The following is a 23,728-nucleotide window of genomic DNA, read 5'->3' as shown; positions in this document are numbered from 1 at the left end:
TGTAATAAGACATGCCTGTACTGTGGGTAGATATACCCCTGTATTGGGTAATAAGACATACCTGTACTTTGGGGAGATATACTTGTGTATTGGGCAATAAGACATACCTGTACTGTGGGGAGATGTACTTGTGTATTGTGTAATAAGACATACCTGCACTGTGGGTAGATATACCTGTGTTTTGTGTAATAAGACATACCTGTAGTGTGGGGAGATATACTTGTGTATTGGGCAATAAGACATACCTGTACTGTGTATAAATATACCTGTGTATTGGGTAATAAAACATACCTGTACTGTGTGTAGATATACCTGTGTATTGTGTAATAAGACATACCTGTACTGTGGGGAGATATACTTGTGTATTGTGTAATAAGACATACCTGTACTGTGGGTAGATATACCTGTGTATTGTGTAATAACACATACCTGTACTGTGGGGAGATATATTTGTGTATTGTGTAATAAGACATACCTGGACTGTGGGTAGATATATCTGTGTATTGTGTAATAAGACATACCTGTACTGTAGGTAGATACATCTGTATATTGGGTAATAAGACATACCTGTACTGTGGGTAGATATACCTGTGTATTGGGTAATAAGTCACTGTTACTAAAAAATAGAATTGGGAATATACTGTCAACAATACATCATTTAAGGCCCTAACAGAAAGCCAAATTTTCTGATATTTCACAAGATGGTACATGTGATATAGAGCTTTAATAGGCTTCGAAGGTCAACGTTGTCGTTACTATAAAATAGAACAGGGCATACATACACTGTAAAAGATTTATTGTAAATGGTCCTTTCTGAACAGTCAATGATCACTTTTGCTTTTGCTTGGTGCTTATATGGAGATACACTGTCAGTCCTACAGTACGGGAGATACAATGTCAGGCATACAGTATATCTCCCGTACTGTCAGGCATAAAGTAGGGGAGATATACTGTCCGTCATACAGTACGGGAGCTACACTGTCAGGCATAAAGTACGGGAGATACACGGTCAGGCATACAGTAAGGGAGATATACTGTCAGGGATACAGTACGGGAGATACACTGTCAGGCATAAAGTACAGGAGATACACTGTCAGGCATACAGTACGGGAGATATACTGTCAGGCATACAGTACGGGAGATACACTGTCAGGCATAGAGTCCGGGAGATACACTGTCAGACAAAGTCTAAGGGAAACACACTGTCAGGCATACAGTACGAGAGATACTCTGTCAGGCATACAGTACGGGAGCTACAATGTCAGGCATACAGTACGGCAGATACACTGTCAGGCATAAAGTCGCCGAGATACACTGTCAGGCAAAGAGTACGGGAGATATACTGTTAGGCATACAGTACGGGAGACACACTGTCAGGCATAGAGTCCGGGAGATACACTGTCAGACATAAAGTACAGGAGATACACTGTCCGGCATAGAGCACGGCAGATACACTGCCAGGCATAGAGTACGGGAGATCCACTGTCAGGCATACAGTAAGGGAGATATACTGTCAGGCATAAAGTACGGGAGATACACTGCCAGGCATACAGTACGGGAGACACACTGTCAGGCATAGAGTACGGTAGATACACTGTCAGTGTATCTCCTGTACTGTATGCCAGACAGTGTATCTCCCGTACTATATGCCTGACAGTGTATCTACCGTACTGTAGGCCTGACAGTGTATCTCCCATACTGTCTGCCTGACATTGTATCTCCCGTACTGTATTCCTGACAGTGTATCTCCCGTTCTCTTTGTCTGACAGTGTATCTCCCGTACTGTTTGCCTGACAGTATATCTCCCTTACTGTATGCCTGACAGTGCATCTCCCGTACTGTATGCCCGACAGTGTATCTCCCGTACGGTATGCCTGACAGTATATCGCCCGTACTTTATGCCTGACAGTATATCTCCCTTACTGTATGCCTGACAGTGTGTTTCCCTTAGACTTTGTCTGACAGTGTATCTCCCGTACTCTATGCCTGGCAGTGTATCTCCCGTACTGTCTGCCTGACAGTGTATCTCCAGTACTGTATGCCTGACAGTCTATCTCCTGTACTGTATGCCTGACAGCGTATCTCCTGTACTGTATGCCTAACAGTATATCTCCCGTACTGTCAGGCATAAAGTACAGGAGATACAATGTCAGGCATACAGTACAGGAGATACAATGTCAGGCATACAGTACAGGAGATACACTGTCAGGCATAGAGTACGGTAGATACACTGTCAGGCATACAGTATGGGAGATATACTGTCAGGCATACAGTACGGGAGATATACTGTCAGGCATACAGTACAGGAGAGACTGTATAATAAATATCTGTCTATAAAGGCTACATCTGTATAGTAAATACCTGTCTATAAAGGTCATATTTGTATAGTTAATACCTGTCTATAAAGGTCACCTCTGTATAGTTAATACCTTGTATAACTAATACCTGTCCTATAAATGGTAGCACATTGATTTCATTTAGCAAATATTTCTTCATTATTGAACATCATTTTGACAACTTTTTACCCTTAATTTGTACTTGTCCAGAAAACACCAGTAGCTAGAGTAATCTCCTTTTTATGTACTATGAAGGTTGGAGAACATTTTGAAAGACTCCAAAGAAGATAAATCTCAAACTTGTTTTATTATGATCTAAATAGTGAATAGTTAAGGTAATAGGTTTGTGTCACCATTTCTCAGTAAAAATTCTTGAAATTTTGTAGTTATATTGCTTTGAAGTAAAGAAAAAATTCTGCCACAAAAAAAAATATAGGTTGTCAGAATTTTTAGGATTTTAAATGGAAATTTATGAAAAAAAGGAGTGAATTTTGAGAAAAAAAATGAAAGTCACAATTTAAAAAAAATTAATGTCAATTAAAACGATACTGCCATAGATTAGTATTGCATTAATGTATATCAATTGAATAAATGCTGAAATTGTGTAAGATTAATTATCTATAGTTTATAGATAATTAGTATTGAAATAGGTAGCCGGTTTCCAGAAGTACAGAAAAATGGACACAGGTGACTCATTGATAAAAAAAACAATTGAACTAATGCCTGGATTGCTTTGAAATACTTTGATATTGAGAGAACACACTGTTGTGTCAATAAAAAACTTACAATATTCATCACACTCTTAAGACTCATTAGAATATGCGGAAATTGTGATACTGTCTCCCTACATTGGATTTTCAACTAGGGATGTACTTCTTATTTCCGTTTATCGATACACTCATTCGACCTTAAAGATAAATTACATATTTTATGGTGTGGAACTCTTTTGGAAAAAAGCGTAGAAAAGGTACGAGTCACTTATAACCTTAAAGCTGGGAGCAGTGCTCAGTCAATACTGGCTGTAGTTGTCAGTACATGTACCTATAGATGGGTCAAAAAGAAATGTACACGATGCATTATTCAGCATCCGTCCAAAACAGAATGCTCCAAACTAGACGCTGTCCATTGTAACATGGAACTCTGTTGTTTGACTTTTGTGACATCACATGACTTTGACATTAACATTGTGTGACCTCAAGGTTAAAGGTCACAATTTAAGGGCCAGACTATGTTGCGGAGTGCAGTATATAGTCATTCCACCACTTCAGCCTGTTGTCTGCATCAACCGATTTGGAGGGAGGAATAGAATATCACACTGGTGGTCTGTTACCACCAGATAAGTGGTCCAGCTGTAGAGAATCACATTTATTAGGTAAACGCTTTTATAAGGTTTGAAATTGCTATCATAGTCAGATTTTGGAGATCTAGAGACAAATTTGTAAAGAACAAAAAATTTACTTAATATAATAGTAATTATTTGTGAGATTTAGAGACTGGATTATAGCTGTGTCTTCAGCTTCATTAACCTGGCTCTTCACTATAATTCAGTACAGTGTTTGACTGTGATACGGGGATCCTCAACCAAAATTTGGGCATTAGCCTTGATTTCATATATCACCTTTACTTCCAGCTAATTCCAGATTATGAAAATGGTGGATAGAAAAAAGAAAAAAATCCAATTAAAGAAATTGTAACTGTCTGGCTTCATTAACCTGGCTCTAGCTATAATCCAACATACACAGTTTTAGGCAGTAAGTACAGGGATCCTTAACCAAAATTTAAGCATTTTTAGCTCACCTGGCCCGAAGGGCCAGGTGAGCTTATGGCATGGTGCGGCGTCCGGCGTCCGTCCGTCGTCCGTCCGTCGTCCGCCGTCCGTCGTCCGTCCGTCGTCAACTTTTTACTTTAAACAACTTCTTCTCATTAACCAAAAGGCCTGGGGTGATGATATTTTGCGAGAAGCATGCTGGGATGAAGGGCTTCCAAGTTTGTTAAAATAAATGACCTTCATCTATTTTCAAGGTCACAGGGGTCAAATACATTAAAATCTTTAAGCAATTTCTTCTGAATAACCAAGAGGCCTAGGGTGTTGATATGTGGCCAGTAACATGCTGAAATGAAGGACTACCAAGTTTGTTCAAATAAATGACCTTGATTTATATTCAAGGTCACTGGGGTCAAACATGTTTAAAACCTTTAAACGACTTCTTCTGAATAACCGAAAGGCCTAGGGTGATGATATTTGGCCAGTAACATGCTTGGATGAAGGCTACCAAGTTTGTTCAAATAAATGACCTTGATTTGTATTCAAAGTCACAGGGGTCAAATATGTTTAAAACATTTAAACAACTTCGACTGAATAACTGAGAGGCCTAAGGTGATGATATTTGGCCAGTTACATGATGGGATGAAGGGCTACTAAGTTTGTTCAAATAAATGATTTTAAATCATATTCAAGGTCACTGAGGTCAAATATGTTAAAAACATTTAAACAACTTCTCCTGAATAACCGAGAGGCCTAGGGTGATGATATTTAGCCAGTAACATGCTGGGATGAAGGGCTACCACGTTTGTTGAAATAAATGACCTTGACCTATATTCAAGGTCACAGGGGTCAAATATGTTAAAAACTTTAAACAACTTCTTCTCAATTACCAAAATGCCCAGGGTGATGATATTTGGCCAGTAGCATGCTGATATAAAGGGCTACAAGGTTGTTCAAATGAATGACCTTAACCCATATTCAAGGTCACAGAGGTCAAATATGTGAAAAACTTTTAACAACTTCTTCTCAATAACCAAAATGCCCAGGGTAATGGTATTTGGCCAGTAGCATGCTGAGATGAAGGGCTACAAAGTTGGTTCAAATAAATGACCTTCACCCATATCCAAGGTCACAGGAGTCAAATATGTTAAAAACTTTAAACAACTTCTTCTTAATAACCGAAAGTCCTAGGTTGTCGATATTTGGCCAGAAGCAAACTGGGATGAAGGGCTACAAATTTTTCAAAATTAATTACTTTCACCCATTTTCAAGGGCACAGGGGTCAAATATGTTAAAAACTTTAAACAACTTCTTCTTAATAACCGAAAGTCCTAGGTTGTCGATATTTGGCCAGAAGCAAACTGGGATGAAGGGCTACAAATTTTTCAAAATTAATTACTTTCACCCATTTTCAAGGTCACAGGGGTCAAATATGTTAAAAACTTTAAATATCTTCTTCTCGATAACCAAACTGCCAAGGGCTATGATATTTGGCCAGTAGCATGCTTGGGTAAAGGGCTACCAAGTTTGTTCAAATGCATGAATTTCACCCATATTCAAGGTCACAGGGGTCAATTGTCTTAAAAAACCTTTAAACAACTTCTGATGAATAACCAGAAGGCTCAGGATGTTGATATTATTCAGTAGCATGCTGGGATCAAGGAATACTATGTTTGTTAAAGTGAGTGACTTTGACTAATATTCAAGGTCACAGGGATCAAATTTGTTTAAAATTTTTAAACGACCTATTCTGAATAACCATTGGTCCCAGGATGTTGATACTTTGCAAGTTGCATCCTGAGATGAAAGGCTATAAAATTTGTTCAACATAATGACTTTGTTCGACTTTCAATCACAGGGGTGAAATGTTTTAAAAGAAATTAACAGGATCTTTTGAATGAATTTTAATCTTAAATACTGATATTTTTCCTGTAGCTTTATTTTAGATCACTTTTAAGGTTACAAGTGTGAGATTTATACCAGGTAAGCAATGCAGGCCCATTGGGCCTCTTGTTTTCATTTCCGAACACGCGGTAAATATGATTGGGAGGTTTATTTGGAGGACTGTAGACTAAAGCTTTGGTATAAACTAAAATTTTATGATCAAGACTGTATCTATATACACATACGAATGCTGACTGGAGTCAAACATGGACCTAGAATGTGTGATTTATACCCTTCAAACAGGAGAACTCCCACAGTTAATTCACTTGGCAGTATGATTCAATCCGACTTTCAGTGGGAATGCCATTCTGCAATATCTTGCTCACACTTGGGAAACGCCAGGGACAAATTTGAAATTTGATTGAATGAAAAATTAAGTCTGGTTGCAAAATCCATAAATATGATAAATTTGCAGGATAAATGAACATACTGTAAAAAAAATCTCTTTATGAAAACAGTAGAGTAAAAATACCTCTATATGAAGACAGATGAGTTCTTAAATTCCATGAATTAATTATCTTCTATGAGTGCATGAAGTTGAACAAACAAATGAATTATTTTTATGATTTTGTATTAATGCAAAAATGTGTTAATTAGCTTCCAATCCCCTGCAAAACTTTATCGCCCTTAAGGATATATGTTACATTACACAATTTGATTCCTGTTTTTTGTGTTAGAGTTATCTCCCATTATGGTACTTTACATGATACTTTTCTTACCATTATATATGATTATTACTTATTGTACTACATATTCTACATAATTCAATCAATGCACAATAAAAATAAATACCAGTTGTGTAATAAATTATAGTATTATATCATTCAATAAAGCTATTTCACAAAAGTGGAACTCTCTTGAAAAGAAGGTGGATGTGACAGTCTGCCATCTTATCATCCTTAATAAATTGACAATTGTCCCAGTTTCCCTGAGATGAGCATTATTTCTACACAGTTATTTGAAAACCCTCTTTAAGAGTTATAACATGAGTTATCTCCCCTGAACAATGGACTTGAACCAGCAACAACATTTTTCAGCACATCTGCATTCCCATACATATAATGCTGTAGACCTTAAACAGCAGATCAACCGCGCTAAAAAGTACAAATTTAATCTCAATAGGTCTTTTATACTAATGAAGCTCGAGGGAGGTGCTAGCTGACTCTCTCTCCAGAGATACAATCAAACAAAACAGACAGATGGCTTTCTTCATTTACAGAAACATATTCAGTTTGAAATTCTTTTAATTTGGTTAGAGGTAAATTGATCATCACAGCAGCCGTTTGAAGATCAATGGCTTTTGATTATAAGGTGTTGTGTTCTGGGGTTACATTCCTGACAGCTTTGTGTTACATACTGGGGCCCTGTACTTCAGTCGAGTCAAACAGAGATCTAGAGATTGACATGTTCAAACAGTCAGTGTCATGTCCCCCGTTCAGAGCTGGTACGAGAGGACAGTCAATGTCATGTCCCCCGTTCAGAGATTGTACGAGAGGACAGTCAATGTCATGTCCCCCGTTCAGAGATTGTACGAGAGGACAGCCAATGTCATGTCCCCCGTTCAGAGCTGGTACGAGAGAACAGTCAGTGTCATGTCCCTGGCTCAGAACTGGTACAAGAGGACAGTCAGTGTCATGTCCCCGGCTCAGAGCTGGTACAAGAGGACAGTCAATGTCATGTCCCCAGCTCAGAGCTGGTACGAGAGGATATCTGTTTCTTTCCTATTTATTTTCCGAGGATCAAGATTTTACATGTGGTTTGTTGTTAAGCTGACAATGTTTGAAGATGGTGTGACTTTAAGATGGTGAGGCTTGGGGGCGTATGTAGGAATAAGGCAAAACGCGTGGTGCTAATAGAAGCTTACGTAAAACGTCACTTAATTGTAAGCCCACGTCTGTTTGTGTTTCGGCTATAATGCTTTTAGCTTAAGGCATTGAGGGATGAGTGAAAAATTGAGCAATTCACATGCTGTCATTCTGTCATAGGCGAGTTGTCTTAAGTATAGGATGGATGGATTTTCATTAAGTTGTGCATATCTAATATAGCTAGGGGCAGCCATTGATGAGAATTCAAATATCGTGATGTAGATTGTTGTATTTTTGCCTTGATTTGCCAACGTCTTTGTTTGAGTTCGTTATGTTTTTCTCCAATTTCCTGGGCCGATTATTTGACTTGTTTGTTGCCGTGTTGGCAGTCTATTCATTATACCAGATCTGTGGACGCAAAAGTTGCCGCGAGTCGTCCAACAAAACTGTGTATTTTAATTGCTGACAAATTTTGAATTGCTTGAAGTCATGTTAACGGGGCGATGTAAATAAAATGGCTAGGAAGATGGTGATGGAATGGGTGCACTGATGGACAGATGCTTGTGCAATTACCTCCATCTGATGTCCCCCAGTGCAACTGCGTTAATCCAAATATCTGTAACAAAATGTCAAAATATAGAGTTCTTGAATAGATGCAGTCATATTCAACTCAGATTCAAATTCAATGACTGATGAATATTGTAGGTCTTGCAATTCTATCTATGTTTGGGCTCCATAAGTTGCAAACAAATCTACTTATATTTTGTATTAATTGTTATGGGTCAAATTTTAAACAATTTTTGAACATCTGAAATATCTAATTTCTTTCCAGAAGATTACAGGAAGGAGTATGGGCTTCGATATCACGATATTGGGAGTTGACTTATATAAGCTGTAAGCTTGCTGTCGAATCCCTATTTCACTCTGTATTATTGTATATGATTATTACTGTTATAACTGAATAAAAATATTCTTTAAACTAATATTATGAATTACTTAGGATGAACTTTCAGATACCAAAAAAACAGTTGCTGCTAAATCACCTTTGTATATAATTTAGCCTGCTCAACATTGACGTTGGCTCTATCTCGCATGTTAATTTAGCCTGCTCAGCATTGACGTTGGCTCTATGTCGCATGTTAATTTAGCCTTCTCAGCATTGACGTTGGCTCTATTTCGCATGTTAATTTAGCCTGCTTAGCATTGACGTTGGCTCCATCTCGCATGCTAATTTAGCCTGCTCAGCATTGACGTTAGCTCTATCTCGCATGTTAAATTAGCCTGCTCAGCATTGACGTTAGCTCTATCTCGCATGTTAAATTAGCCTGCTCAGCATTGACGTTGGCTGCATCTCGCATGTTAATTTAGCCTGCTCAGAATTGACGTTGGCTCCATCTGGCATGTTAATTTAGCCCGCTTCGCATTGCCGTTGGCTCTATCTCGCATTTTAATTTAGCCTGCTCAGCATTTACGTTGGCTCTATCTCGCGTGTTAATTTAGCCTGCTCAGAATTGACGTTGGCTCCATCTGGCATGTTAATTTAGCCCGCTTCGCATTGCCGTTGGCTCTATCTCGCATTTTAATTTAGCCTGCTCAGCATTGACGTTAGCTCTATCTCGCATGTTAATTTAGCCTGCACAGCATTGACGTTGGCTCTATGTCGCATGTTAATTTAGCCTTCTCAGCATTGACGTTGGCTACATCTCGCATGTTAATTTAGCCTGCTCAGAATTGACGTTGGCTCCATCTCGCATGCTAATTTAGCCTGCTCAGCATTGACGTTAGCTCTATCTCGCATGTTAAATTAGCCTGCTCAGCATTGACGTTGGCTCCATCTCGCATGTTAATTTAGCCTTTGTGACACCCTCATTGAATCGTCATTCTGTGAACAAATCTAAACTTCCGCTTCTATATTTCTATTGTTTCAATCACTTATTCCAAATATTCGGTGTTTAAGTGACGTTCATACACAGCACGCACCATTTAAATTTTCCTCCGTCCATATGGGTCATCAATTATTTCCAAGATGGCTGCAAGACATGTTTCCTTTTTTGTCTATTCAAAAAACTTGTGAAATGCGTACAATTTTCTGACAAATGGGATTTACGATGAAGCAGAAGAGCAACAAGTTTTTGGGGAAATCTTGAGAATACCGAATGTGAAATGTTTCAAATTGGTTTTGTGACATTGAGTCTGATAGATGTTATATATGATGGAGGTTTTGTGACAACTGAACAAAAACGTTAGAATATATCGTATACCGTGTCTGATTTCACGCTCATTATTCAAGACATTTGATCGTCAAACAACACGAAAATCACGCAAGTGTAATGTCTTTTCGGGAAAACTTTAAACAGCACTTCCTGAAGAGTTCAGCGTTAATATCAGCTTATGTAAGTGTGCAGACATATTTCTGTCTCCACCAAAATCACACCAGCTTTCTTCTGTCTCTTTACAATGGCTTTCCTTATTACGGAATCGTGGACGCGTACATCAGCGCTGTGGAGCATTGGAACCTGATCTATTTCCACGAGAGTTATTCCGTAATGGTGTACTTTAGCAGTGGTGTCGGAGGTTACATAGAAGCTGCGAGTGATTGCCTATCTCGTAAATCAATTAGGTTGGATTTCCCACGAGGATAGCCTTTTTTGACATTATTTATATATAGAGATCACAGTATGTTAAAGACTTCAGTAAGTATACACAGCAGCAATTGACTCGTAACGTATGTGATTTTTTAAAAACATTTTGATGGGCTAGTTATTTAGCTGTAGGGGGTAGTAACATACCAGATGACCACCAGGCGAGATAACATGAACCTAAATAAGGGCTTTATTCGGCTGCATTGGGATTCTGAGACGAGGCCATATGGCTAGTGACAGATACAGCTATAGTATCTACATGTAAATAGACCAGTCTTCTACAGGGGACCACCTTGTTTGACAGGCGGATGATGTCTGGTGATGTACAGGATTTCATATTAACCCTTTCACCACTGTAGAACATAATGGACTCATCCAGATCAAAGCATGGAAGAGTTTACTAAAGTTACATAGGGGTGAAAGGGTTAAAATATGTAACACCTTAACCTGTTAACAATTATCTACCTGTCCCTGGTGACCACTTCTATAAGACTCCCGATACAGACACTTTACATGTACAAGTATTTCTTTTAAAAAAGGAAAAAACATATTTCACGAGTGCGTGGCTAATATTTTGGTATTTTTCACGAGTGCGCAGCACAAGTGAAAAATATCATAATATTAGCCACACTCGTGAATCTATATTTGTTATTACTGAAGACACCATTAAATTTTCTATTTATTACATTTTTAAAGCATAAAACATGAAAAATGTAATGCATTAAAAAAGGGCGGGAATCAGAAGCGTAATAATAAGCGCCATATTCTAATGACATCACGCTTGATAACAAGGCTGCGCTCAATTTTGAATGGGATACTCATCGCTATTCCGATGTTTTCTGCTGTTCTCTGGTATGATTGCTTATACAAATGTTATTAATTGTACATTTATGTAAATACTTAAGTGTGTGTACCAAACAATTACCATAACAACCACCTATTCTACCGTCATTTGAATCTGAACAAAAAATAATTGCCTTTGAATGCAGTGAATAGAAGATACCGTTATGATTGGTCAATATACTAACAAGTATTTTTTTTCTTTTGATATTTGTCACAGTGTGAAAGGTATCAGTTTTATCAAGTTGATAGAATCCAACATTTCACTGGCAAAAATGTGATAAATCTTCTTATGGAACTCCACAGTTAGGGGGGCCATTCTGAATGTAGATCAAAGTCTTTTTCTTACATATATTAAATAAATCATTCTCAACTTCGCGTGAAACTAATGGTTGGACAAGTGAGATTTCACAGTATAAATACTGTGATAACTTAAGTTTGTTGACATTGCATTGTCTTGATATTTGTTTTCTCCTTTTGTCTTTTCAGGTAAGTGTTGCTTTATTCACCTCCAAAGATAAAAGAGTTCGGCCTGAATGGTCTGCTGTTTCTGCAGTCCTTGTATCCGAACTGACACCAGTGAGCCAGGTTTGGAAAGTGTTAATGGGCTGTCTAAAGAGAATGGACACTTGTAATACTACAGTCTACCTGTCTTAGACCCAGGGGGATCAAGTCCATACTTAAACTAAGTTCATTCCTACTGGTGACTATTAAATGCAGGATAAATGCTTACTTTCAGATTTTATCCTTTCAGTATAAAATCTCTTCATCCCTTAACGCATTCACCCCTGAAATTTCATAATGAACTATTCCAACATTTGAATTGGAAGAGTTCAAATGTGTCTTCAGGGGTAAATGAGCTAACATGACTAGAAAGAGCATCCCTGATGAACCAGCTACTGTTATTTCCAGTGAAGGTGACTGCTGTAAGACAGGATTACTGATGAGACATCTTTATAAAACACCAATCTGTCCTCGGAGACTGACTTGTTAATGTGGTCTCTGGGTTTATGAGGATCAACATTTACTCTTACCACTTCGCTCGTTTGTAAAACTTCCAATTCATTCAAATCACCTGTGAGTTAAAGACATTGAGTGTTTTTGTTAATCTAAATATACAGGTAACAAATGACCTTTCATTTGGACTGCACAAGAAACGCAATGTCGCATTGGTTTACGATGTCATTGTTACCGTGACATCCTTGGATCAATGCACACAGAGTGTGAGCAAAATGAGAAAGCCCACATGGTCGAGCATGTGACCCCCATATCTTTTGTGTCCAATTGAGAAATCAAACCTCAGCCATCTTGGTGTGAGGCGAGCGACTGAGCAATGTACCACTGTCCTATAGCTACCTGACCACTCGTATTAGGTCATTTTCAATTTTAAAAGAAAATTGGTGAAACTTTGGGACTTAATTTTAAAAAAAAAGTACTATCACGTATTTTAAGATTAACTCATTCACCCCTGAAGACACACTTGAACTCTTTAAAATCAAAGGTTGGAATAGTTCATTATGAAACTTCAGGGGTGAATGAGTTAAAGATTAAAACTCCAATGACTTGTTAGAAAGGCGTTGGTGTGACTCCTATAAGCTTACTTTATCACTAGTTAAATAGAGAACTTTCACCCTGTATGTCAGGAACGGGAAAATCTCTTCACGAGGGATGAGACTTCGTCTTCGTAGGAGATCTTCTTGTCCCTATCACACATTGATTACTGTTAATTCCTCCCAGACGACCAATTTGTAAACAAAACAGCTGGGGATACTCTTCAGGGAGCTATTTAGTTTTGTCACAGAAACTACAGGCAAACAAAATCTTAAGCAGTAAGATAAATTTGTTGATTGATGTAGAAGAGTATATGTCCCTTTACATTCTTGATCAGTGTTTCAGGAGAGATATATATATGGAGCCTTACTCGGAGCTTCAAAAGAATCTGAGAGTACTCCCAAACTTCTCTTCAATGATGTATTTATATTTGTATAATTAAGAACAAATAAGTTCCCAGCAATAAGTCCTCAGCACTTTGATCTGATCTGTGAGGCTCTTCAGTGACTGAGAAGTCTCCCATGTAAGATCAAAGTGCCTAATTATTGGATTATTTGTTGAGAATTTATTTGTTTTTAATTATTTCTCCATCCATCAGAAACAATTCTACTGCTGTAACATTTACACACACACAATACTGTACCACTGAGGAGCCGCTCAGGAGATTAGGTCTGTGGAATAAAATAAGCACGGGGAAATACTGTGGCAATATGTTTTCATTATTCTTAAGGGTGTATGCTTTGTTAATGTGATTATGTACCTCCTTTTCAAAGAGTCCCACACTCAGAAATATGTACACTGTTTTGGATTTTTATGCAATTTGTTAATGATCCCACATTTGAAAAATACACAAAAATTGATGACACATTTAAAAGATACACAAAATTGATGACACATTTAAAAGATACACAAAAATTGATGACACATTTAAAAGATACACAAAAATGTATGACACCTTTGAGACATATCCAATAATTGATGACACATTTAAAAGATACACAAAATTGATGACATACTTGAAAAGTGCACAAGAACTGGTGACAAATTTGGAAGATTGACACCTTTGAAACATACTCAATAATCGGTGAGAGAAATTACAGAAGAAAAGTATACAAGAATTGATGACACTTGTGAAAGATGCACAGGAGCAAGCTACTATATCAATTGAAATGCTTGTAAGGGAGATAACTACAACTAAAACCATAGATGTAATTGTAAATTAAGTGACATATATAGCATGTATCCTTAAACATGTCTGTATTTATTTTCAGTTTTCAAAAGTGCTTGAAAACATATAAACTTATAATTATGTTTTCAGAGACCAAAATTGTACACGGTTCTTGGCAAAATTGTTCAAAAGGTTTAAGGTTTCTGGTATGTATAACATGTCAGGATATTTTTTCAGGTATAAAATGGCTATGGTACATGTATGTATCACTTTTCCTGATAAAAAGTGAACAAAGTCAGAAAAAGGTTTGTAAGTAATGGAGATTGCCAGAGCTATGTGTCACGCACCCTCGTGTGATCAAAGTCACAAACAAGCTTGCAGAGAAGTGACTTAATTGTCAGCATAATCATCTCTGCTCGATTGGAAACCTTGCAATTTAATTATTTGTTTTCTACGAAATAGCATCTGGACTTTTTTTTGAAAATTTAAAGTATACATGCATGGCATATGTGGGTGAAATGCTAAGTGAAGTGGGAGGATGGAAGACCCAGTAATGTAAAGCATTGTCAACTTACACAGTTTTTAACTCAGATTTTCGAAGACATGTTGTTTGTCAAAATCTATGTGAATTTACTAAGTAAGATATCTTTCATTTAAGTGATAGTTTTGAACCCCCAAAATTTCATTTTAAGCTTCAGATTAGAACAATTTTAGAAAATATTTATATCATGAAGTTGTTAAGTTGATCCAGTTCTGAACAGCGTTCAAAAGCATAAGCAGCTTTACAGTAAATTAAAACAAATTTATCCCAAAGATTTCTTTTAAAGTCTCTAAAACTCATAATCAAAAATGTACGATTTTTCTATTCAAAATGTTTTGAAGACAATAAATTTAAAATTATTATTAAAACCAATTTATAATTTACTATTTTTGAAAATTTTAGTTAAAACTTGTAAGCTAACACAGCTAAAGAATATGTTAAAAAAGGGTTGTCACCATTAAAAAAGGGTTGTCATGATCACCATTAAAAAAGGGTTGTCACCATTAAAAAAGGGTTGTCATGATCACCATTAAAAAAGGGTTGTCACCATTAAAAAAGGGTTGTCACCATTGTCATAGAGGATCTGACAATTAGCTATTGTTCTTTTGATTACCAAGTGGGTGTACATATACACTGTGCTTTTGATTGGATGCTGATGGTGAATGATGGGATAGCCCCTGGCAACGTAAGGAAATCTGCTGAATTCCTGCTTTCTTAACCCATTCACCCCTTAAATTTCATAATGCATTATTCCAATCTTGAATTAGAAGAGTTCAAATGTGTCTTCAGGGGTTAATGAGTTAATGCACACACAAAACTATCAATAGAATCATTATCCTCACCAAATTTCACTTTTGGTCCACCTGTGTACCATTTTTACCTACAATACGCCCACGCTCGGAATTAGCCCACCTCTTTTGTGATATAAATTTTGCAATGACTATTTTGTGTGTACATTTATTTCCTATTGAATTTATAAGACTGTTTTTTAAAGCTGACAGTCCAAGTTAAAAAGCTTTCAATTGAGATAAAAAAAATATTTTTTTTTCAAAATATATTTTTCTGGTTTTGAGATCTTGCCCGTCTCTTCCGACTACAGTTTTTAAGGAAGTGCCGACATTTTAGTTTGTCCTTGCTTGGTAACGAGTATGGTCTTGCTGGGTATAAAAAGCGCATTACCTGTCAAATCGGTTATCATTCTACAACTGACCGTCTTGCTATTCAATGCACCGCGCACCCTGATCGGCAACCGATATCAAAAGTCAAACGCACTCACCTGAATATTTTGAAACACGGCCAAACTGTTTGTTACTTATGGCACATTCTCCAAAATTGTGTATCCAAAATAAAAGGTATATTACTGAAAATGCTTCTATAAATCCCATATATATCATCATTGATCTTTCATGTGCATAAAACTGAACCAACACACAAAAACTTTATTATGAACCGGTAGTCTTCGTCGTGTAGACGCTCTACTATCACAACATAGCAAAATGCGACACTCCCAGGTGTGTAGTCAACGATGTGGAATTTGATAATTGAACCGTTCTCATGGAAATGATTGGAATTAGTATTGTTTTCACACTGGAGGTTATAACTAGCTGGATATCTAAAGGTATAGGCATTAGCGTTCGTCATATGTTTCCATTCTTTCAGGGTCGGGGTTGTATTTTACTACTATTTCCACTTTTCTTACATAAATGCTATCTTTGATGTGTTTATTTTCATTTTATTCAACTGATCTGATACAAATTGTTGGTAAAAAATCGTGAAAGTGCCCCCATATATATATGTAGTGTCACCTTGCGCACACGTTGAACAAATGATAACCGGTTTGATGGGTAATGTGCTTTTAATACCCAACGAGACCCATACTCGTTACCAAGCAAGGACCAAACTAAAATGTCGGCACTTCCTTAGAAACGATAGTCAGAAGACACGGGGAAGATCTCAAAACCATTTATTTTTAATTTTTTTAATCTCAGTTGAAAGCTTTTTAACTTGCAATGTCAGCTTTAAGTACAGGCTAATTTCAATTGTTCGATAAGTCAGTATAGGGCAGAGTTGTACTAATAGTAGGAAATATGTGTGTTTATGATTCCAAAATTAGGGATGTTGGTAAGGTACGTTAATTTACAGGTGGTAAGGCCAAGGGGGGCCTGTACAAAATAAAAATGAATAAAGTTGGATGGGGGGTGGGGGACTTTTAACAGAAGTGAGCCTGTGTCTTATTGTTTATATGCCCTTCACGTCCGGATTCGAGTCCTTTACTTGGATCTGCAATCATATGATAATTTATTTACGATTCATGATCCAACATCATTGACATTAAGTTTTGGCCGTAAACGAGCTAATTACTCGAAAACTTATAAATGTACTAATCATTTACAGGGTTTTGTTTCCTATCAAATGTCATATAGTACAAATAGGCACTAGGGATAGGAATACGTATTGTCAGCATTTTAGTGATGACGAGGTCAGTGATATACACTCAGTCAGCATTTTAGAGATGACGAGGTCAGTGTTATACACTCAGAGGATATACCCAGCAACTACGGCAGGTGATCAAATTTATAGTTAAATATAGTCATTCATTATTAGTCATCGTAAAATATAATTTACAGTCAGAACTGAGTTGAGAAAAATAATTATCATTTGATATATGGCAAAATAAAATATGTTATGGCATTCTTCATTAAAGGAACTACAATGATATGAAAAGTGAGTCTCTAATTCCCCCTTGGTCATGCATCAGCGTAGTGTTTTTTCATTTCGACCCTTTTAAAGGAGTTATGGCCCTTTGTTAAACATCTTTGTCCTGACAACTCTTACTTAACTTCTAGGATGATAACAGCAAAACTGGTTCATCTGGGCTAACAAGATTTGGTTTGCAAATATGTTTTGGCATGGGAAGGGAGTACAGGAAGTAAGTGTACAGCTCATCATGAATAAAGAAATCATTACTGGTGGGAAACAATGGATTGCTTTGCGATGCTTTGCCTTAGTTAGCCTTTAGCTTACAGTTCTGGTTTATATAGGAACGGGAGGAGGGTATTAGTTAGCCTTTGGCTTACAGTTCTGGTTTATATAAGAGCGGGGGTATTAGTTAGTCTTTAGCTTACAGTTCTAGTTTATATAGGAGCGGGAGTATTAGTTAGCCTTTAGCTCACAGTTCTGGTTTATATAGGAGTGGGGGTATTAGTTAGGCTTTAGCTTACAGTTCTGGTTTATATAGGAGCGGGGGTATTAGTTAGCCTTTAGCTTACAGTTCTAGTTTATATAGGAGCGGGAGTATTAGTTAGCCTTTAGCTAACAGTTCTGGTTTATATAGGAGTGGGGGTATTAGTTAGCCTTTAGCTTACAGTTCTGGTTTATATAGGAGTGGGGGGTATTAGTTAGCCTTTAGCTTACAGTTATGGTTTATATAGCTAGGAGCTGGGGGTATAAGTTAGCCTTAATGGCTTAAAGTTCTGGTTAATGTAGGAGCGGGGGTATTAGTTAGCCTTTGGCTTACACTTCTAGTTTATATTAAAATATTTACAAAGATCCACACACCCCCATCCCTTTGTTGTAAGTAAATCTCGGTCAGCATAGATCCTTGTTTATTGTTTTACTCTAACCCTGGTGTGAAGTAAACCATCAGGGTTATTACCAGAAAGTATCACCCCTGTTTCGATCAGACTTGAAGGGTCCCTGGGTACCACTGCCGAAAACTAATAATAGGATCTGGAATTCTTTTTTTCCGCCATTACTATAGGTTTGAAACATCATTTCTGAAAAGAAGAACATACGTTGTGGAATTTCAGATTTTTTTTATATGAAAAGTAATAATAAAGATGAAAAAAAAAAGAGAGAAAAAATCAACAGTGTAGAACAGTGTAAAAATATTATGGGCCAGAAACAGAATTGTGGCCTAAAGTAGCATGGTAATAAATAGAAATCAGTGACTATATAGTTACAAGTCGTGGTGCACTTCGCCACATATATACACAGCTGAGATTTCCTTTTGGTCCTCAAGATAGCAGTACTGCAGTGTTCAAGATCACCAACAACTACCAGTCAATATGGAAGTTGAATTCAGCTCAATATGAGGATGAATTTTAGCTACATATATGGCATGTGTCATTTAATGGGTTAAATGTCGTTATTTCTATAAGGGGACTATCCTAACCTAACACCAGGAGAAAAGTAAAGGTTTTATCACCACGGGGGGTGGGTGGGGGTGGGGGTGAGAACGATTCACTTATGTTGGACTAATTGATATATATACAAGTCACTGTTGATACGGTAATTTACAGCATTGCGTAGTATAAACCTGCAATGTAATCAGAAATTTAAAAACTGCTCAATATAGTTTGGGCTGATATCTTCGAACATAACATGTCTAAATGTTCGTGTAAATGCAGGAAATTTCATTGTTCCAAGGTGTATATTTCATTGTTCAGCTAGATTTAGAAAATTGATTCGGTTACGTTGCCCCGACTTGTTACTGTGTGTTCGATGTGAGTGTAGGGCCGTATGACACCGCTCTGGGACTGGCCCTCCATAAGTTCAGCAACATTAGTACAAATAGAGTCAACATCACATTCATTCAGATGCTTATCTTAATTTCCCATGATAGTAATATGAGACAAGAGTAGCACAGATTCTGATCATAACTTGCAATTTCCTCCTGTGTATTGACAATGGATACATGGTGTAGTATGTTACATCTCCAGACATAAGCTATAGACTTTCTGGTAAATATTAACAGCATTAGAACCTGTCTTTAGAGACTGCCCTACCTTAATACAGTAAACCTGTCCTGATAGATTACCTGACCCTACCTGATAACATTAAAACAGTCTTAACAGACTACCCTATAAGTACTGTAGATATCATCTCACCTTTCAGTACTTCGGAACCTGTTTTGAGAGTCGATCCATCTCAGTATATGAAAACTTTCTTGACAGACCACCCAAACTGTCGATCAGGACCTGTCTCAGGGCTTTATCACCCAGGGGCTTTATCACCCAAACTGTCGATCAGGACCTGTCTCAGGGGCTTTATCACCCAAACTGTCGATCAGGACCTGCATCAGGGGCTTTATCACCCAAACTGTCGATCAGGACCTGTATCAGGGGCTTTATCACCCAAACTGTCGATCAGGACCTGTCTCAGGGCTTTATCACCCAAACTGTCGATATGGACCTGTCTCAGGGCTTTATCACCCAAACTGTCGATCAGGACCTGTCTCAGGGGCTTTATCACCCAAACTGTTGATCAGGACCTGTACATGTCTCAGGGCTTTATCAAGGGATTTGGAGAAATGAGCCCTTGGACAGAATGAAAAGTAAAACAAACATTAACATCAGAATCCTTTTTAAGAAATTCGGATTATCATTATAACAACTCTGAGTATCCAAATTAAGACTGAATAACTTTGTTTAAGCCTATCCTGCTGACAGTAGGATCATTCTGTCTTCCCTATATACATGCTGCATTTTGAGAACTCTGTCTTGAAGAATTTATATGAATTTATATCTAATTGTTTTAGATTTCCAAATTGGGAATTTTAAAGGGAGAAATTGGAAAAAAATCACACACTTTTTAAATTGGAAAAGGGTTAGTACTCTGAAAGACCACCCTAGCAATCAGTTCTTGACCCTGTCATTCCAGTAGCACTTGTCTTGTGAGACCACTCTAACATATAACCTGTCTCGTGAGACCACTGTACCATATAATCTGACTTGTGAGACCACTCTGTACCATATAATCTGTCTTGTGAGACAGCTCTGTACCATATAACCTGTCTTGTAACCTGCCTTGTGAGACCACTCTGTACCATATAACTTGTCTCGTGAGACCACTGTACCATATAATCTGACTTGTGAGATCACTCTGTACCATTGAATCTGTCTTGTGAGATCACTCTGTACCATTGAATCTGTCTTGTGAGACCACACTGTACCATATAACTTGTCTCGTGAGACCACACTGTACCATATAACTTGTCTCGTGAGACCACTGTACCATATAACCTGACTTGTGAGACCACTCTGTACCAAATAAACTGTCTTTTGAGACCAGTCTGTACCATATAACCTGTCTCGTGAGACCACTGTACCATAAAACCTGACTTTTGAGACCACTCTGTACCATATAAACTGTCTTGTGAGACCACTCTGGACCATGATATCTGTCTTGTGAGACCACTCTGTACCATATAACCTGTCTTGTAACCTGCCTTGTGAGACCACTCTGTACCATATAACTTGTCTCGTGAGACCACTGTACCATATAACCTGACTTGTGAGATCACTCTGTACCATTGAATCTGTCTTGTGAGATCACTCTATACCATATAAACTGTCTTGTGAGACCACTCTGTACCATATAATCTGTCTGTGAGACAACTCTGTACCATAGAACCTGCCTTGTGAGACCACTCTGTACCATGGAACCTGTCTTGTGAGACAACTCTGTACCAAGGAATCTGTCTTGTGAGAGAACTCTGTACCATGGAATCTGTCTTGTGAGACAACTCTGTACCATGGAATCTGTCTTGTGAGACAACTCTGTACCATGTTATCTGTAATGTGAGACAACTCTGTACCATGGAATCTGTCTTGTGAGACAACTCTGTACCATGGAATCTGTCTTGTGAGACAACTCTGTACCATGGAATCTGTAATGTGAGACAACTCTGTACCATGGAATCTATGTTGTGAGATCACTCTGTACCATATAATCTGTCTGTGATACAACTCTGTACCATGGAACCTGTCTTGTGAGACAACTCTGTACCAAGGAATCTGTCTTGTGAGACAACTCTGTACCATGTAATCTGTCTTGTGAGACAACTCTGTACCATGGAATTTGTCTTGTGAAACAACTCTGTACCATTGAATCTGTGTTGTGAGATCACTCTGTACCATATAATCTGTCTTGTGAGACAACTCTGTACCATGGAATCTGTCTTGTAAGACCACTCTGTACCATGGAATCTGTCTTGTGAGACCACTCTGTACCATATAACCTGTCTTGTGAGATCACTCGCTCTGTGCCATAGAACCTGCCTTGTGAGATCACTCTATACCATATAATCTGTTTTGTGAGACCACTCTGTACCATATAATCTGTCTTGTGAGATCACTCTGTGCCATAGAACCTGTCTTGTGAGACCACTCTATACCATATAATCTGTCTTGTGAGATCACTCTGTGCCATAGAACCTGCCTTGTGAGATCACTCTATACCATATAATCTGTTTTGTGAGACCACTCTGTACCATATAACCTGTCTTGTGAGATCACTCTGTACCATAGAACCTGTCTTATGAGATCACTCTGTACCATGGAATCTACTGGTAAGACAACTCCATACCATATAACCTGCCTTGTGAGATCACTCTGTACCATGGAATCTGTCTTGTGAGACAACTGTACCATGGAATCTGTCTTGTGAGACAACTCTGTACCATGGAATCTGTCTTGTAAGACCACTTTATACCATAGAACCTGCCTTGTAAGACCACTTTATACCATAGAACCTGCCTTGTGAGATAACTCTGTACCATATAACCTGTCTTGTTAGACCACTCCATACCATATAACCTGCCTTGTGCGACAACTCTGTACAATATAGCCTATCTTGTTAGACCACTCCATAACATATAACCTGCCTTGTGCGACCACTCTGTACAATATAGCCTGTCTTGTGAGATCACTCTGTACCAAATAACCTGTCATTGAGACCACTCTGTACCATATAACCTGTCTTGTGAGACCACTCTGTACCATATAACCTGTCTTGTGAGATAACTCTGTACCATGGAATCTGTCTTGTGAGACCATTGTGTACGTATCATATAATCTGTCTTGTGAGACCACTCTGTATCATATAACCTGTCTTGTGAGCCCCCTCTGTACCAAATAACCTGTCATTGGGACCACTCTATACTATATAACCTGTCTTGTGAGACAATTCTGTACCATGGAATCTGTAATGTGAGACAACTCTGTACTATGTTATCTGTAATGTGAGACAACTCTGTACCTTGGAATCTATGTTGTGAGATCACTCTGTACCAAATAACCTGTCATTGAGACCACTCTATACCATATTACCTGTCTTGTGAGACCACTCTGTACCATATAACCTGTCTGTGAGACCACTGTACCATAGAACCTGTCTTGTGAGACCACTCTGTGTACGTATCATATAATCTGTCTTGTGAGACCACTCTGTATCATATAATCTGTCTTGTGAGACCACTCTGTACCATATAATCTGTCTTGTGAGACCACTGTACCACATAACCTGCTTCTTGAGATCACTCCTTGACCTGCTGTACATTAGATTGAGAATCTGCATGTCTCCGGAAGATTGTCAGTTCAGTAGAAGTTTTCCTTGAAAGGTCACATCCATATAGCACTTATTGCACTTAGGGTCAAATCTGGGAGGAATGCAGTGATTTTACCACCTTTAGACAGACGGAGACACCTGCATGTAGACTGATACCATCAAAGGTAGAATAGGGCTGGGACATTAAATGTGGAAAAAAGTGCCTGCATACACACACACTGACATCGGTACATATATTCGCCGAGCAAGGTGATTGTAAATTAAATTTGAAATATTAATGTAGATACTTTTTAAACATTATCATGCTTTTCTATTGAGGTAAATATAGCCATCTTTCTCCTTCCGTTGGAGTCAATGATTATAAGCATGCCTACCCTGGTACTTTGGAGTAATGCGTCTACATGCACATCAGTCAGGTATGTCATAGTAGGTTATATGCACTGTTCTTGAATTAACCAATAAACAAAGGTTTAAAAATAAGGTAAGTATATACAGATACGACGGGGAAGTCACTAAGTTAAGCGGGATTCATAACCACTCAAACATAACAACAAACAAGTCACAGAGAAGCCAAGATAATGACACACAGAAATGACATACAATTGTATACAAAGTGTGCCTGGGTTACATAGCGATTGAATGGAGTATTTCAACATTTATAGTTTTGTGATGTTAGATCACTGTAAACGTATGATATGATTATAGGGTGCAGACTCCTGCTATATTAGGTTAAAGCATATTGAAATCAGGACATGGCATCCTGTTATCAGGGTGAGTTATATTGTTG

General features: G+C 37.9%; 1 protein-coding gene across 3 annotated transcripts in view; it reads left to right on the top strand.

Moving 5' to 3' along the window:
• LOC110464826 overlaps positions 1-23,728 on the top strand; it is a 500,325-nt gene that overhangs the window by 90,178 nt on the left and 386,419 nt on the right. The window contains exon 1 of one of the 3 annotated variants that reach the window (XM_021520272.1): positions 23,297-23,357. The exons of the other annotated variants lie outside the window; for them this stretch is intronic. Within the exon in view, the coding sequence (XP_021375947.1) occupies positions 23,333-23,357 (25 nt within the window). The 5' untranslated portion in view covers positions 23,297-23,332. Of the gene's footprint in view, positions 1-23,296; positions 23,358-23,728 lie in introns of those variants that run through there. 3 annotated transcript variants of the gene reach the window in all.

This window comes from Mizuhopecten yessoensis, unplaced genomic scaffold (genome assembly GCF_002113885.1).
Source record: "Mizuhopecten yessoensis strain PY_sf001 unplaced genomic scaffold, ASM211388v2 scaffold11037, whole genome shotgun sequence".
In the NCBI taxonomy this organism is placed as follows: domain Eukaryota; kingdom Metazoa; phylum Mollusca; class Bivalvia; order Pectinida; family Pectinidae; genus Mizuhopecten; species Mizuhopecten yessoensis.
This window is presented reverse-complemented; position numbering and strand designations above follow the sequence as displayed.